The following is an 18,309-nucleotide window of genomic DNA, read 5'->3' as shown; positions in this document are numbered from 1 at the left end:
TCAACAGGATCTTGAGCTTTATTGTGAAAGGTTTACGTGGAAAACAAACAAGCGGACAGCGGAGCCACGCGATGGTTTTACCATCGTTGTTGCTAACGACAACGCATAAAAACAGGCGCTTGTCCGTCCGTAGTGTGGTTATATTAAATATAAGAGAAAGAGAGAACTTTAAGAAATTAATATAGCCACTACAGTGACCATCAAAACGATGAAAAAATATTGCTGTAAACAGTTTATTTTGCAACACCACGAAACAAACGATAGCGTAAAATGAAACGATAGACGTTTTTATATCGTCATCCGATATATATCGTTATATCGAACAGCCCTACTTCAGATGTATTTTCACTAGTGCCCACTTGCTACTGGTGAATCCTCTAGAATATTAGCTGCCCTAACACAGACTTTGTACCAAAGAGCTTGCCGGTTAAAGACTGAACGTCTGAACGTGCTGGGCAGTTGCATTCTCACTGCTCACTGTCTGACTAAAGTTCAGGGCTCGAGTGCATGTTTGGAAACGGCTTCAGCTTCTTAAAGTGACACTATTTAACTTAAATAAACAACCAATGTATTTTCCAGTGAAAAGTTAAAGTCATAGGCAAAAAAATACTAAAGTGCACCACATGACTGGGTAGGCGTAGAACCACCTTTCACAGCATTAACTTGAAGTAATCATTTTCCGTGTAACTGTCAATTTTGGCCCACTCTTTACAACATTGCTTCGGTCCATTGAGATTCGTGGGCATTCATTTTTACACAGTTCACTGCACAGCATTTCAGCCAGTGACCCGTCGAAAAAACCATACGTGTTCAGTGCACACAGCAAAGGGTCTCGAGTCAAAAACAAAACCAGGCTGCTGCATTTGACTCTGAGGCATATGTTCGCCTGCTCAAACCGGCACCCAAAGTCATGATTTTTAACATGCCAACAGAGGCCTGTAAAGTCTGAGATGATTTCTTGGGTTTTTGCCTTTCTTTGAGTATTGCATGATCGGCCTTTGAGGTGAAGTTTGCGCGGATGTTCACTCCTGGGAAGGTTGTGGCATTGTCATAACACATACCTGAAAGCTTGAGAATGGAAAACTGCCAGAACCTCGGCTTTTATAGAAGTGATCTTACTTTCTGATGATCAATCAATCATATGCATTCCATTCACAGCACCTGGCTGCTACTTATACTCTTTATTTGTGTGGTGCAGTAATGGTGCACTTAGTTTCCCACAGGACTGCATAGGGTCCTGTGGAAATGTTTTATTCCCTTCACAGAAGGCCTGCAGGCCACATCTGCTGTTATACTTAGTATCAGTTTTTGCTGAATTTTGAGTCTTTATAGTGCAGTGGTTTGGTTTCTGACAGTGAGTGAGTAATAGCCCAATAAAGGATACAAACCCATATTTTATTTATTGGTGGTAGGCTCTGTTAGTGTGGTTAGTAAGTAGGTAAGCTGAAGTAGAAATTTATTAGGCTACGCTACATTCAAGACTACTTAGGGATGTTTTTAAAATATTCATTAATGGAGGTGAGCTCATCTAATATCACCATTAAGTGTAGCATCCAACAGCAAGCCCATTCATGGATTTGCCTCACTTTGGAAAAATAGTGTAGTGCTATTAGAGCAGAAGTAAAGTTAGAAAGCTTTCCTTTTTTCAGAACAGGATGATTCTGTACAACAAAACTAGAAAACAACACACTAAAAACAAGAAAATGATTCAAATGGATTATTATTGTTCAGCTGATTCAGTTCATCAGTTAGATCAGGTTTGTGATCTTTATGTCTTTATGATAGGGTTGGGTTTTTTGGGTATTATTTACAGTAAATATCGCTGTTTCACCTCATTACAGTAGTCATTAGCTATATTTAAATATAAGATTTTCTCTTAATTGTAAAGACTTGGGCCACACTAATGGGAATAGAACTAACTCGCAGAGCTTTTTCTCTTTGTTTTAGTCTCTTTATTCTTACATTTGTTTACCAACAACAAACGTCTGGCAGGGCTTTTAGGCCCTCTTTCAACTCTGTCCTGTCTTCATTAATCTCACCTCCTTTCGCTCCGCTACAGTTCAGTCAGAGAAGTCCAGCTGGCTCCGTCGCAGTTTCCAGTCAGCCAACAAGCAACTCCCAGCTGCCCATCGTGGTCATCAACTCAGTGAACTGGATATCTGACTATCCTCGATTTGGCTTAGTCAGGCAGGAAATAATCTCTGTAAACAGATATCTGCTCATGAATATGAGGAATCTGTAAGCAAGATCTTTGGTAGCTTTCTGGTTTCTGCATGTAGTCCGCTTGTTGTCAGGATTCTGTTGACCAATCCCGTCCAGCTTTGCTTGCAAGTCACAAATGCTCTCATAAAAGAAAATTATGATTGAACCGAGGAGATAGAAAGGATAGAATCATTTACACAGAAAACTTTAATCTTTTCATTTCAGTGAGCGGTTACAAGCGTCTAACTCGGTCAGTAAATGTAACATCAAGAGTTAGTGAACCTTGAGTGTTTGAATGTGGAGGTTTTGGGTGTACAAAGTGGCTGGACATCCTGTCCTCATCCCCAGCTCCTTGGTTCCTGCCCAGCTAGCTGTGCCGCACTAGAGCAGATTTGTTTAGTTAGCCGTTTGATTTATGGCCTTGGGGTTTTTAATATGCTGCTGCCCCATCCCTCTCAAACCCAGCACCACAAAATTACACTGGGCAGAAAACTCCTTCAGAGTTTCTCACAAAATACTGACCTGAAATAGCGCAACACCTGTGTCAGCACCGCACATATGAAATCATCCTGGATGTGTAAATCCATGTGAGTATGTATTTCATTCTGTAATAACTGTGTAAGGGTTCGAAAGACTTTCCCACCTAAAATTCATCACCAATTAGAGAAAAATACTAAAGTTTTTAGAGTCTAATTCAACGTCTTTCTAATAAGGTCAGTTACATTACACTCAACAGTTGTAGAGGTTTTGATTGAACTGCACCGTCTGCAGTTTCTGACGCCTGGTGTTTGTAACTTTTACTGTTTGCGTATGTTGGAGGTAAACCTAGCTTATGAGACAAGGTTGCTCAGACTTTTTCTGGACATGAGCGCGAGTTATGCGCCATGCAAATTAATTACACAAGACACATTTCTGTGCGTGAACACTGAACTCGCTGTTTTACTCCCTGGAGAAACGTTGCCAAACACATTTTTCTACAAATTCCAGGTTGCACACATGCAGGTTGATATATTATTCACTCTCATGCTAGGATCTACCACACACACACTCTAGTGCAAATACACTCTCCAAAACACTTTTGTGATACACACCTGCTACTACAGCATCAGCGTTATGGACAAACCTCAGGCTTCTACTGATATTTCTACTATAAATTACACTAATTCATACAATTTGTTAATGAAAAACGCACTTAAACACCAATATCGCCCATAAGTTCTTATAGTGCAAACTCAACTTTAATTATTCAGGTAACAGTTTTAGTGCTTCTGCAGAAATCGTGGTAACAGCATGACTGAGGAGGACACGAGGCAGGTCAGACTTTGGAACGTAACCCTCAAGCGTCTTTAACTATTTTTAAAGCACGACCTTTCTCGAAAATTGCACAAAAAATAGAAATGTGCTGAGGATATTGTGTGCTCAGAGTTAGTGATCCCAGTGTGTGGTGAGTTTGTTGATCAACTTCTGCACCTGAAGAAATTGTCTCTCCCGCTTTGCCTCTGCCATCTAACACAGATATGATTGGACTTTTGTAACTGTGCCTGCGTTTCTCTGTGAGTGTGCTGTGCATGCATGGTTGTAATTATCTGTAACGTGTATGAGTGAAAACACTTTTTTTGGGGGGATAGCAAAGGTTGCTCGTCCAGTTAATGGTCATGTGGTCTGCTGCCAATCCTGTGCAACTGAGTTTCAGCACTAACTGCTTCAGTATACCTACCGTCACTGTGGCACACATTCTCGAAAGACTTGGTGGCCACTGGATGATTCTGCATCCCCACCGTGAGAATGACAGGTGTGCCAGTGTGTGTGTGTGTGTGAGGTTGTCTGGGGAACCCCTTCTTGGTATTTATGAGTTCTGGACAGCTGAGGTGTTTGGTGAGATCTCTATTTAGCACTTCCGGCTAATTATCATACACACATCCAAAGCCTGTGCTGAATATATGCAATTACTCCCGGAGTGCCCACTTACTAAGTTTGCGAACCAACCCCCCCCTCCACCCACCCCCCGGTGGCATGTGGCTTAAATAGGTCCCTACTGCCCTTTTAACACTTGTGCTACTGCATAACAGGCCCGCAACCTGTTACACTGAAACCATAGAGCTTTGATCTGCAGAGCACAGGAGCGCCTCTAGTTTGGGTTTGAAAATTTGTCACATAAACCCAAGTAATGTGGTATTTGGACACAGCATCCTGAGTCTGATTTGTGATGCTTTTATATTTTTTGCTTTATTTTATTGTTGCAGCACACGTCCAAATAAAAGAAGTAATATAAAAACACACATGCGTGGACAAATACATAAAATTGTTGAATGTTTTTGGCCTTTTTCCATTTGTTGTAGCTCAGACATCAGTGTACTAATTACCTTTCGAAACATGTAAGAACCCACAGTCCCAGCTATTAGTACCTGCACTGATGTGGCTGGATGTAATGAGCAGGTGTTTGTTTCCTGAGCTCTCTCAGCTAGAATTACCTTACACATATACTCTTGCTGAAAGATACCATCTCCATATGAGGCTCGCACAAAAGGCTGCTTTGTTCCACTTTCATTTTTCTCTGTTTGTCTTGCTAGCATCACTAAACCTGTGTCCTTTAAGTTTTTGAAGGCAAAGCCCTGATTTTCTTCACTGAGCATGCGTGGCTGCCTCGTCAGTTGTTTAACAGAATAGAAAGATTTTTAAAAGCTCTCTAAGAGTACAGGATATGTTTTTAATCAGGTAATCCCTTTTGTTAAATGTCGAGGTCGAACCTTGTACTCGAGTAGCTGTAGCTATGAAATTAAGATGAACGTGAATCCTTTTACATTTCACTTCTATGTGCTGCTTTTACTTAAGCAGTGGATTTGGCATTTTAAACCTAGACTGTTTAAAATAAGTATGACTCAAGCTTTCAGAGAGCTTATTTTGTCCACAAACTGTTTTTCTTAGTTTGGTTTGGTCTGTTATTAACATCCTACGTATTCTTTTTTTTTCCCTCAACCACAATTGTTCTCTGTATTTGGATTTTCTTTCTGGTGGAGTTCAGTTTTGTTTGGTTGAGTTGGGTTTGTTTGGATTTCCTTCTCTTCATCCTAACCGTGTCCTCGTCTCTTTTTTTTTCTCTCTCTCTCTCTCTGTGTCAGGTCCAGGGTGTAAGGGGAGCATTAGGTCTCAGAGCTCCAATGCCAGTGGACATGCAGCCACACCAGGGGCTGTATTACTACGAGACCTCACCCAGCCAGCCCTCCAGAGGGTAAGACGGCAGCGAGCATGGAGCGAGGCCTCCTGTTGCTTTTAAACAGCCGCAGCTCTTTTACGTGAGAGCAACTTTAGAGAGTAGCTCGACATTTTCAGCAAATCTGATAACAATATAATCACCATCATTATTACACACACACACACACACACACACACACACACACACACACACACACACACACACACACACACACAGAATGAGCTACAGTTGAGATTTTTCAGTGCTGCCTGGAAGATAAACCAGTGTTACTGGCTTTCTTCAAAAACAGCTGCAATATTTCTGTTCTGTAATTTACAGAATTTACATTCTGATACTAGTTTTATCTACAATTTCAAACTGTCTGGTCAAACTGAGCTAAATTATCTGCTTGGCGCTGATCTGCAACTTCTCCTACGACGACACCGGCTTGTCAGGTGTGGGTGTCGAGCAAATGATTTTCTCTTCCTACAGACAAGAAGGTATTAAACTTCTGCAAAGAGTAGAGTTACTCCAGGATTTAACTCCCCACAAAAACCTCAATAAATAAAGTTTGTAGGTGTTCGTCATGTACTTTTGTACTAGACCTTCACGTTTGTTGCCAGATTTTATGCTAAAAATGGCACAATGCTGTCATCTTTAATAACCAGAGCTGTTTCTTTTTTATAATCTTGCTACAGATCAGCAAAATCTGAGAGATCGGACTTTTTTTTGTATTTTATTAACAATAAATCACATCAGCTCTCCTAGAAAGCAGAGACGACCGATATCTTAGGCTCAGAAATCAATCACACAGATATTCTCAGGGTACAGAAGCTCAGATATGTCTGCAATTGTCGTGGACACAGTGCTAACTCAGCCCCTCACGCCTCCTCTATCCACCCTCGCGCCGTCTCCCTCCCTCCCTTCTCTCATGCCACCCAGGTTGCGGGTGGACTCGGCCTCTCTCTGACAGCTGCTAATTACAGGCTGACCAGGCCCCGCTGCGCTCTGCATGACTGCCTCGCGCCCCACTCAGGTTACCCAGAGTGAGGGAGAAGCAGAGAGAGTTGGAGAGAAAGGTGGCTGGGCAGGACAGAGGAAGAACAGAGGAGCAGGAGGTGGGGGGAGAAAGGAAGATAGAAAGAGACAGAGAGTTGCAGAGGAAGGAGAGCGAGAGAAACAGAAAAGTAAAACAGAAAGGATGAATGGGAGAAGAGAAAAATAGGAATGGGAGGGAGGTAAATTCGGGGGGAACCAGCAGAGTGGATTAGAGAGGACAGATTAAGCTCCTGTGTGGAATACACGTTGTGGTAAAAGAATTAAAGAACTCAAAGGGCGACTTAGGAGAAGGTGGAGAGATGCAGTCTTTCCCTTTTGGAAGAAGAGCAATAGGAACGGAGAAAAGCAGGAAAAGAACAGTAGAGACCAATTTTGAGCTAACCAGTGAGAGTAAAGAAATGTCAGAGAATCCATTGAAATTCATGAAGACTGGAAAGTTCCAATGAAGATTCATGTCTCTAGCTTAGGGGAAAACCCAGATGAGTAAGTTTCCAAAGTTTAGGCTGAAATAAGGGCTGTGTACCATCTAGTGGTGGGAAGGACACAGCACAATAGTAGTTCTAGTCTTTAGGCAGTGCTAGTTTTTCCAGGCATGGAATAGAAAACTTCTATATGTAATTCTAACTTAGGCTGGAAATAAAGCTTTCCAGTGAGTATAATCTTATCCCATTTATCAGGCTTTCATTTATTTATTATGATTTTGGTTTAGATGACTGTTTAATCAGCATGACTGTAAATAAAACGATAAAAAATGCTACAAAAGAGTGCACAACAGTGTATCAGAAATCATTATCATTCCTTGTCACAGTTCCCTTTCAGAGTATTTGCAGTTTACACATTTATTCAAATTTTTTTTTTGCTGTTTTTCTCTGATGTTCGCAGCATAGTCCCATCAGATCAGTCTCCCTACAGTGATGTGTCTTCGCTTCGTGCTCCGCTCCTCGACGGCCCGCCCCAGGACTGCCACGCTATGTATAATCCCATGACTCATGGATCAGGACCAGGGCAGGGAATTGGCCCCTGCTTGGATCAATATATGAGGCACCCTCAAGCCCCACCACCCCACGGTATGATGGGCCACAGGGGCATGCCGCCCACAGAGGGTGAGTCAGAGTATCTTTTACATCTCCGTTAACCTCACAGCTGCTATTGATTTGGATTTAAGGATACCTGAGAGACTAAAACCAAAAACAATGTACAAAAGGAGTGAACAGAAGTTAACAGTTGGCTGGCTTTACTGTGGAGATATAAATCTGCAGTGTGAGGTTGCAGTAAAACAGCAGGTGGGTGGATTACTCTAAATTAGTCAGTTAAATAAAGACGAACTAGAGCTAAAAGAGTTGTGTGCGTACAAATATATCCATATATAGATACAGATATGACTGAACACTTACTTGTTAATGAGTGACTGGTTAAATTTGTATGCATGTATGTTACATCACCAGTCATGTGTGGAATGTTATCAAAACAGTCAAATGAACCTCTCATGTGGCTGCTGATGCAAAGTACTAAAATGCTTTTCTTCCATTTGTACCTCATGTTACTTATTTGCTATTTATTTTAATTATTATTTTTTTCTGTTACCCCTAAAAGTCTAAAAAGAAAGGGTCCAGACTAGACACCACCAAGAACATGTGTCATTACAGAAAAGTTGAAAAGTTTTGAAAAAGTTTTAGTTGCACAGCTCTGCAGGTCAGCCTAAATTGCTACTGAGATTTTCGGCATGTGCGTGCTTCCTTCTGACTCTCTGAGCTGCAGCGACCCATTAATCCTGTCTTTGTTCCCCTACTTAAAAATAATGTAGCTTTTTGCAGCAGTGCATTTCAGTGTCTGTGTGCCTGTAATGCTTTGCAGGTGGTAACAACGCCCCCTACTGTAACCAGAACAACATGATGTCTCATCACAATTTCTGCCAAGTTCAACATGGCTCTGATCAGATTGGATCAGGTGATGGTAAGGAAAACCTTAATTTAGATTTTTTTTTAAAAAAAGCATCCTGAAATTTAACCCTTCTGCTTTCATTGTCATCTCTCCTGTAGGCTCGAGGTTCTCCACACCTCGTTCCATGCTTAAGCTAAGCAAAAAGAGAGCTCTGTCCATCTCTCCTCTGTCTGATGCCAGTGTGGACCTGCAGACGGTAATCCGGACCTCACCGAATTCCTTAGTGGCCTTTGTCAACTCTCGCTGCAACCCCAACGGCGCTAGCTCCTATGGTCATCTCTCTGTGAGCGCTATGAGGTCTGATATCACTTGATTTTATATGATTTGAAAGTCACTGTTATCCTCCTCGGTTACACCCTTTGTCAATAAAAACAGACCTCAGGTTAAATATTTAAAGTGGACCTATTATGCTCATTTCCAGCTCCATCATTTAGAGCAGTCTGAAGCCTGAGCTGAAGGTTTCAGGGATTTTTTGTATGTATTCTGAGCTTATTACTTACTTTGAACACATGCAAAATTGCCAGTCTGCAACTATAGATAGATATATATATAGATAGATAGATAGATAGATAGATAGATAGATAGATAGATAGATATCCCTCTGAAGAGCATGGATGAACAGGTGAATAAACGATAAATAAGTCCACTTTAAAGTATTTGAAAGTAATGTCCTGCACGTTTGCTGAAGTTTTTTCTTTCATGTTTAAATTGTGTTGATAATCCTCTCCTCTCATTTAGCCCTCTTCAATATTTATTATCAAGTGTGATGTGATGACATCCCTTAAGCCACGCCAGATGGTGACACATGTTTCAGCCAAATGGTTTTAAATAATAAAAGCAGATTGAACAAAATGTATTTCTTGTTTTTTAAAGAATTGCCAAAAAATACATTAAGAGTGTATTTCTAACCGCACCATCTTTAGAAAACTAGCTGCTGATTCTCTTTAGTTTCTTATCAGTTCCCTTTATTTGTTTTTATCTCCCGCTCCACAGTCCATCGCTCGGTTATTCCAGCAATATAAATTGCCAGTCCAGACAACAAGGGTCCATGTATGGAGGAGGAGGAGGAACACCTCTGGGCGGACACACACCAGGCCCCTGCCAAGCTTCACGTTTACCTCCCCACAATCCTCGGCTCCATGCTCCGCCCAAACACGGACACGTAAGCTCATTCTTTCACTCAGCACACCCTCTGCTTCTCATAGCTGGGAGAGCATAGTTGGGAAGTGGGAAGAGAAAGCGGCGGATAAATGAAAAAGAATGAATGCAAATTTTATATATACGCATTTAAGTTTTGAATGAGGAGAAAGACAAAGATTATATTATGAGAGTATTGTTTTGCAGCTGAAGACAGAGCCAGGTCTTGGAGGTGCGATTGATGGCATGAATGTGAAGAGCCTGGAGGAGAGGTCAGAGGGAGATGTAGCTAGCCCTTCTTCCACTGGCACTCAGGTACAGTAGTGATGATTATATGTCAAAGTGAAAGAGATTCAAAAACAGTGAAATGGATACTAAGTTACTTCCATTATATTAGCAGTGCGTGAAATTATATATTTAATGGCTGAAAATATGCTGTTTAGATAATTGCACAAAATAAACTGGAGCTATTCTTCATTTCTACACATGTGTCTGCAGGACCCTCTTCTGGGCCTTCTGGATGGGCGAGATGATTTGGACAAAGAGGACGGGAAGCCTGAACCAGAGGCCATCTATGAGACCAACTGTCGCTGGGAGAGCTGCAACAAGGAATTTGACACACAAGACCAGCTAGTTCATGTAAGACTAAGAACAGGGCTGCCAGCCTTCAGATACAAAGTAGAGAGAGGAACAGAAAGGAGGTTATATAATACAATACAAAACAAATTGCATTTTGATAGCTTTATATTATATACTATAACAGTTAACAGTAAAATACGTGAACTAACCCTTTAACTAGCTAAACTGAAGAGCTGCCGTGGATAATGGATTAGATACAGTTTCTGTATGTGACCTCTAATCTGTCTGAAAAGGAGAAAAGTACAAAGTTTAACTGACCTGTAGGATCCTCACTTATTATGCCTTACACAGAGATACCCAGCTGTTGCAGATGTTTAATAAATTCAGAGGAAGCAGCTCATATGGCTCCATCTCAGCCTAGCATCCTCGCCTGTCACACCAACCCTCTGCATGTCCTGCATCACACATCCATGAACCTTCTCTGTGATCTTCTTCTTTTCCTCCTGCCTGGCAGCTCCATCGTCAGCATCCTTTGTTCATTGTATCCACTATCTCTCCTCTGCACATGTGCAAACCATCTTAGTCTCTTGTCACTCCCAATGAAAGTTTTAGCATCTCCAACTCTCCCACCTCCATTAAGGATACACAAACCTTCACGTCCTGTGAAAGTTTTGTCAAAAGGTGGTATTTATTTAACTATTTACAGATCAGTAATAGATGTTAAAATAAGGTAAACGTCAACATATATGAAATTAAATAGGCACACTGATTGTCTTTTGCATTTTCTGTGTTTTATGGACTGTGTGCTGTGCAGAGGGACTTTGGTTTGTGTTCATGTGTAGCATAGAACTACAGAATGCTTCCATCACAAAACATGTCATTGGAGTATCCACTATCTGTCGCTAACAATGAATCTTTTTGTTTACGTGTTTGCAGCACATCAACAACGAGCACATCCACGGGGAGAAGAAGGAGTTTGTGTGTCACTGGCAGGAGTGCTCTCGAGAACAGAGGCCTTTCAAAGCCCAGTACATGCTGGTGGTTCACATGCGCAGACACACAGGAGAGAAGCCACACAAGTGCACTGTGAGTGCATGTGTTAAGTCTTTGTTTTGCCTCTTAGTTCTTGTTTCTCTTTCCTTGTCTAGATATCTACAACTCCAACATGCTTCTGTGTTCCTGTGTACCTTGACATGCATACCATATATTATTTTCAGTGTGGATTAACAATCTTTTTTTGTATTTTAAAACTCGCTTTACTGTTTTGTAGCTCAAATCTAATATTGTTATAGGACCGCAGGCTTGTTGTCAAAGCTTTTACAGACTCTAATCATCCCCTCTCTTGCAGCTTAGCTGTTGTAACAGTGTTAATTAAACAATTATGTATATTTGCTGTTCTAGTTTGAAGGCTGTAATAAGGCCTACTCTCGCCTGGAGAATTTGAAGACCCACTTGCGCTCTCACACTGGGGAGAAACCATATGTGTGTGAACATGAAGGCTGCAACAAAGCCTTCTCCAATGCTTCAGACCGAGCTAAACACCAGAACCGAACTCATTCCAATGAGGTACTGTAATATTCACCTCCGAAAAGTGCTTAGCTCTTGAATGTCACGTGCATGTTGCTGTGTAAGCTCTGTATTATTAACAGTGTTATTTGATTAAACCATGTGTTTTCTTCCTAAAGGGTAACATGTAACTGTTTTGTGCTGTTTCATTACACGCTTTCATGTAAAATAATTGTATAAATTAATATAAATGTATTGTAGAGATTCACATGTCAAGATACACAACATAAATTGGAAATAATTTGTATTTGAATCATAAGATTTTACATAGCAGGGAAGCAGCAGTAAAGTAAACTGTGGAAGGCAAGGAGTTCACATAAGGTGCTTTTCTCTTTTACAGAAACCTTATGTGTGTAAAATCCCTGGTTGTACCAAGCGATACACAGATCCAAGCTCTCTGCGTAAACATGTAAAGACCGTGCACGGCCCTGAGGCCCACATCACCAAGAAACATCGTGGAGACACTGGCCCTCGTCCCCCCGGTTCAGTTATGAACCCTGGAGGTCCCAACTCTGAACTGCTGCTGGAGAAAGAAGAGACACGCAGAGAAGACTGCAAACTATTGGCTCCTGAGACTTCTCTGGTGAGGGTTACTGTTTGTTCTATATCATTCAAATGAATAACATAACAAAACTCCAATGTAGTGAAAAAAATAGGGACCCCTTCCATATTTTCTTATTAAACTTTATCCCATTTTTAAAGTTAACTTTGTCTCTCACATCTTTCAGAAATCCCAACCAAGCCCTGGTGGTCAGTCTTCCTGCAGTAGCGAACGTTCTCCACTGGGGAGCACCAACAACAACGACAGCGGCGTAGAAATGAACCCTAATGCAGCCGGTAGTCTGGAGGACCTCACAGCATTGGAAGATGGTGTTGCAGGTGGAGGAGGAGGTGGAGGGGAGCCGGGAACAATGGGAATGTCAGCGCAGGCTCTGAAGAGGCTGGAGAATCTAAAGATTGACAAGCTGAAGCAAATCCGCAGGCCAACCCCTCCTGGACGCGGTGGCAGCAACAAGCTTCCTGCAATACCTGGTACATGGTGTCATAAAACAAATTAAGATGTAAAATCAATGCATAAACATAGAACTACAACTGCTGAGCTTAAATATACCTTAGATTGTTACATTAGCAGTTCAGTAATGTTTTCACTGGAACACACTGAATTTTTAAAAAACTAAATAAAATATTGTTAATTTGTTACGATTTAACACTTCTAAGCTGTTTCCTCCTGAATGTTTGTTTTCAGGTCCAGTGGAGAGTATGGGAATGTGTGCACCTTCTCCACTTCTCTCAAATCGACGTGTTATGGAACTGTCCAATCATGAGCTTGGAGGGGGAACAGTTGCCTGCTCTACTAATGACAGGAGAGGAAGTGGCACCAGCAGTCTAAGCTCAGCCTACACTGTGAGCCGTCGTTCCTCCATGGTGTCTCCTTACCTGTCCAGCCGACGCTCCAGTGATGGCTCGCAAATGGGAGCACCGGTTGGGGGAGGATGTCACCTTCTGGGTGCAGAACAGGCTGGGGGAGACCCTCTCTCTCCTGAGACCAATCGCAGAGGAGCTCCATGTCCTGGAGGAGGGTTGCCTGGCCTTCCTAATTTAACCCCAGCTCAGCAGTACAGCCTAAAAGCCAAATACGCTGCAGCCACTGGTGGACCACCACCTACTCCTTTACCTAATATGGAGCAGCCAGGTACTCCTGGCAGAAGAGGAGGTGTTTTGAGTGAGTACCATGGTCAGCCTTTGCCTCCTTTCCTTCAGCAAGGTGGTCCTCGTAGGCATAGTGCCAACACAGAGTATGGCACCGGTGTTATCTACCCTCACCAAGCTCCAGGTAATAACAACAGGCGAGCCAGTGACCCAGTTCGTGCTGCTGCTGACCCTCAAGCTCTTCCCAAGCGCTTCAATAGCCTTAATAATGTAGCCATGATGGGCCGAAGGAATGCACTGCAACACCGTGGCTCTGACACCAGCCTTGCCCGCCATATGTATTCCCCCCGGCCTCCGAGCATTACGGAGAACGTAATGATGGAAGCTATAGGTATGGAGCCCCACCACGCTGACAACAGGGATCGCTCCATGATGTTGCCACCTGGAGAGAGAAACTTCATGGGATATCAGCAACACAATCACACCCTTGGAGGAGTAGATGGAGGTCCCATTTCAACTCAGCTGTCCCCGAGCCATGATGCCCTGAGCTGCCCCGAGAGGGGTTACATGCAGCGGCAGTACCCGAGTCAGGGAGGGGACGTCACTGCCAGTGCTGGTGTAAATCCAATGGCACAGGCAAGACCTGTTCATGCAGAGGGCATGTCGAATGCACTTCTGCAACAAGCTGAGTACAGTATGAGCAATTGCCAGCTCAGTCCCTCTGGTCCACATTACCCTAGTGTAGGCCAAGGTGGTGACGCTGGAGGTCCCTGGAATGACACCCATAGCCAGGTCCAAACATCCAGCCATACTCTTCAGAACCAGCAAGCTATGCAGTATTCAGAAACTAGCTTGCACCCACAACAAACGCAGGCTCACTTCAACAATCAAACAGGCCTCTACAACAGTTCAGATGGAACCCACAAACTCATAATCAAGCCTGAGCAGCAGTTCCACCCTGGGATGGGAGCTGGAGATGCCTGTCAGAGCGCTAAGCTCCATCAGCAACGCATGCTTCTGCAGCAAACGCAGGGTTACCCACAACAAACAGGGCAGGTACTGATGAGGAACTCTAACAACCCCAGGTGTGACTTTCAAGGGCCAAACCAAAACCCTTTTCCCAGTCGAGAGGGATTAAGTCTGGGCTGCGCTGGCTCTGCACTGGCTGATGGTCAGAGGTCAGAAACCCCAATGATGCAGGTAAAGGAGATGATGGTGAGGAATTATGTGCAGTCCCAGCAAGCACTCATGTGGGAACAGCAGCAAGAGCAGCAGCAGAGTGGATTAAAACCTTCTCCTCTCTCTGACAGTATGGATCTGAGCGGTCAGGCAGCGATCATGCAACACAGTCCACAGCACCAAAACCAAAACCTTTATTCCAGCCAGACCTATCCTTACCCCAACCAGAACCTGGTCATGAGTCCTCAGGCCCACAGCCGCGTGCCAAGCTCAGTAACACCTAAAGACCAGCAGATGGCAGGTCTCCAAGGTTCATGTTATAACCAGGAAATGGTGGTCCCCAGACCTCCTCAGGGCCGAAAACCTCTCAGCCGCCAGAGTAGTCTGTCACAGGTGGGAGCAGGCTACCTTGGCAGCCCACCACACCTGAGCCCTGTCCACTCCACTTCCAGTCCCAGGCGAGGCGTTCGACTTCCTCCTGTCCAGCATCCGCAGCATCCCCAGAATGAAATGTTCTCTCCTTCCAACAACAACAACAACAATGTATACTACTCGGGTCAGATAAACATCGGTATGGAGAAAAACATGGACGCTCAAAACGGGCCTTGTCTTAACCAGCAGCACAGTATGGGGTCCAGTCTGGACCCAGTAGGTGGCACAAAGTCCACCCCTTTGGCTAACTATCCTGAGTCTGGCCCCATTTCAAACGCCCTAGAAAACTTGGACTTGGACAATGCTCGCATAGACTTCACTTCCATTATCGACGATGCCGACTCTTCGTCGTTCAGCGACGTCAACAATCCCATCCAAGGTCAACCGGGATCTTCCTCCCAGGCCTCATCCCGCCTCACCACACCCCAGACTTCTGTCAGCTTGGCTGCAGGGTCTGGCCTGTCTAACATGGCTGTGGGCGACATGACATCCATGCTAACCTCACTAGCTGGGGAGAATAAGTACCTGAATACACTGTCTTAGAAGACAACTCCTTGGCAGCTAAACAGAAATTAAGGCTAACAATCACACACTGGCCTTTACCAGGTTAAATGCAACCAGCCTGAGGTTTCAGAAAAGAAAACAAATTCTGTCCCTTAACATAATTTTTCTCTCGTACATTATAAGAAAACTGAGTTGTGTAAAAACAGAAAAAGTTTTAAAACAGAATAAAAATCTGTGCTGTTTTATACCTGTATGCGTTTATATGTAAACTGAACATCTTCCGTATTTTTAAAACCAGAATCCCGAGCTGGCGAGCATCTTTTAATACTTCTCTGGAAAATTTTAATTGAGACCAAGCTACTATTGTGATCCCTCTACACAGGTCGAAATTTTACAAATCCTCACCCAAAAACCTTAAAACCAAAGGTGCCTGATCAGCGTCTCGCAGTGTTCTCCTGCTGCCTCGGTGTTTTTCTGTGCCTTACTGTTAGACACGGAGCTGTTTGCCTGAATGACGCTGAACTTTTTTTCTGAACGGGCATTCCAGTCACGTATGGGGCACAGAAGGAAACATGTAAATAAGTTTATGCAGCGTGTCATGTATGTGACATTAGATAATATCCCGTCTTAATAGACTGCTTGGTTTCTGAAGGCTAATGCTGAGGGATGTCATAGTAAAATGTTTGACAAGTTAAGAGAAAAAATGCTTTTAGTGATCGTGAAATCATTTTTCCTTATCGCTGAGGATTTCTTCCTTATCAGGAGCAACACAGTATGCTACCAGAGCAATGTCAGTATTCCCACACAAACACACTTTCCCCCTGCACGTGACCGCACAGAGACACTCAGGATGTGTTTGAATCTTTGGTGTTCATATTACATGTATGTTGTAATTGCCTTTCCAGACAGAGAGTTTGCACTCCACATGTTTACTGTAATTATTCTTAAAGCAGCTGTGTATGTATTTTTTTCCATTTGTGTTTATAACTGAGGTTCATACAATGAGCAAAACTCGAACATAACACGTATCCACAATCCCCACTACATGTCAATATGTGTAATATACTCAAACATGCCTTTACGCAAAGTTAACCTCACCTACAGCTCATATGTGACTCAGCTGAGTGTGATGGGTATTCAAGCTACTGGATACAAATCGACTCAGCTGGTCTGTACAGATTATTAATAGTTGCCTAACTGTTGAGAATCTGAGGTACATTCAGAGTACGGTGCTGCTGCACTTTGGCTCTAATCCCAAAGAGGAGTTGCATGAAAAATGCTGCGTTAATAGTCCACAACAGGGCATCGGGATGAGTGTTTTTTTTTTTTTAAATAAATAATTGCTACCACTGTTGTAAAATCTTCATTTTCTTGGTATACTGAGGTACTTTTGTGCAACTTTTGAGCTGTATGATGCAGAAGTAAGCTGCAGCGCTTTATACGAGAACTAATTTTATACTGTGGCTTTGCACTGACTGCAGCACTGTGTGTCTCCGTCTCTTATTACTAATAACATGAACCTCTTATTTTTTTGACAATAAAGAATATTTGCAGTATTTTTTTAAATAGTCATTCAAGAACACACCTGACCGTGCCTACACTCAGCAAAGCCACATTAAAGTATTGATGAAGCATTTCACATGACTTTTCAGCTCATAATAATAATGATGCCACTGTAAAGTTTACTAAGCATTAGCAGGAATGGGGGGAGAGTACAATCTACCAAAGACATCTACAAATGAGAAAAACATGCACAGATAGTCTATTTTTAACACAACACTAACACTAGAAATAAGGGCATGAACATTGACTGATAGTGCTATGCTTTAGAATGTATGAAATGTTTTGTAAAAAAAAAATTGTCTTTTTATATTAATGAACTTCATGGATGTTGCCTTCTATGTGTGTATTTTTTTTATGTAACTGTCACCTTTCATTCTGACTTTTTTGCTGGCAAAAGAATATCACCTGTAGCAACCGAAAATTAAAATAGCAGCAATAACTATATTAGACAAAAGCCAAGTGTTATATTTTGTGTACAATTTTCTACATTTTTATACATATGTGCTATATTTTACCATTTTATGAATAAACATGTTGAGTTTGGGATGGATGCAGAATGTTTGTGGTCCAACTTTTCTGTTGCATGTTTCTTGTTGTGTGATGCCGTTTTGTTCCACATATGCTCAAATGAGCAATATGGAGTTGTTGTTTTTTTGGTGCTCATGTGTTGAAGAGTGAATTATGCGTTAAACATGGATCTAGGTTAACAAACAAAATTGTATATAAAGAGGATTTAATATTTGTCTTTGCTACAAGCAGTCTTTTTGTCTGGTGAGTTAATGCAGTGACTCTGTTTCTCCAGTAGAGTGCAGTAGAACATGAGGACCGTGGGCAGACGCTGTAGGCTCTTTAAATTTAATTCTCTGCAAACGAAGACCTGATAGCGTTGCTTGCTTTACTTAATCTGTCACTCCCGCGAGGGCTTAAATTGAATTACTCTCCCAAATTATTCAAAGTCTGTCCAAACGACCAAGCAGAAGGCTCTGGTCCTAAATCATCAGTGTTTTTAATCCCAAAGACTGTTTCCATCTAATTGTTTTTATTATTATTAAAACCTCATAGCAGTTATGTGTTATGGGTTTGAGCGGTCTGCTAAGTCGATGAGCAGCGAAACTGGCTGGACTGGCTCTCTGTGGTCAGTGGGCACTGTGGAAACGCAGTGGTAGATGGTGGTGTGAACATGAGTCAAGAATAGTTTAAGCAGAGAGTCTTTTTCCCCTCAGACTGGAGTAAAATTAGAGAAAACGGAAAAGAAAAGTATATTTCCTCCCTGCAATAAACTTGCGATTATTGCTGTATCCTGG

General features: G+C 42.5%; 1 protein-coding gene across 1 annotated transcript in view; it reads left to right on the top strand.

Annotated features, from left to right (window-relative positions):
- Window positions 1-17,727, top strand: part of gli1 (GLI family zinc finger 1) — a 54,280-nt gene extending 36,553 nt beyond the window's left edge. The window contains exons 2-13 of the mRNA XM_063473420.1: window positions 5,322-5,431; window positions 7,337-7,557; window positions 8,309-8,407; window positions 8,494-8,692; window positions 9,389-9,557; window positions 9,740-9,847; window positions 10,031-10,171; window positions 11,048-11,197; window positions 11,513-11,677; window positions 12,018-12,260; window positions 12,406-12,709; window positions 12,924-17,727. Coding sequence (XP_063329490.1) covers window positions 5,361-5,431; window positions 7,337-7,557; window positions 8,309-8,407; window positions 8,494-8,692; window positions 9,389-9,557; window positions 9,740-9,847; window positions 10,031-10,171; window positions 11,048-11,197; window positions 11,513-11,677; window positions 12,018-12,260; window positions 12,406-12,709; window positions 12,924-15,481 — 4,428 coding nt within the window. The 5' untranslated portion in view covers window positions 5,322-5,360 and the 3' untranslated portion in view covers window positions 15,482-17,727. The remainder of the gene's footprint in view (window positions 1-5,321; window positions 5,432-7,336; window positions 7,558-8,308; window positions 8,408-8,493; window positions 8,693-9,388; window positions 9,558-9,739; window positions 9,848-10,030; window positions 10,172-11,047; window positions 11,198-11,512; window positions 11,678-12,017; window positions 12,261-12,405; window positions 12,710-12,923) is intronic.
- Window positions 17,728-18,309: the final 582 nt, after the last annotated feature.

The sequence above is a fragment of the Pelmatolapia mariae genome, linkage group LG5 (assembly GCF_036321145.2).
Source record: "Pelmatolapia mariae isolate MD_Pm_ZW linkage group LG5, Pm_UMD_F_2, whole genome shotgun sequence".
NCBI classification, from domain to species: Eukaryota; Metazoa; Chordata; class Actinopteri; order Cichliformes; family Cichlidae; genus Pelmatolapia; species Pelmatolapia mariae.
This window is presented reverse-complemented; position numbering and strand designations above follow the sequence as displayed.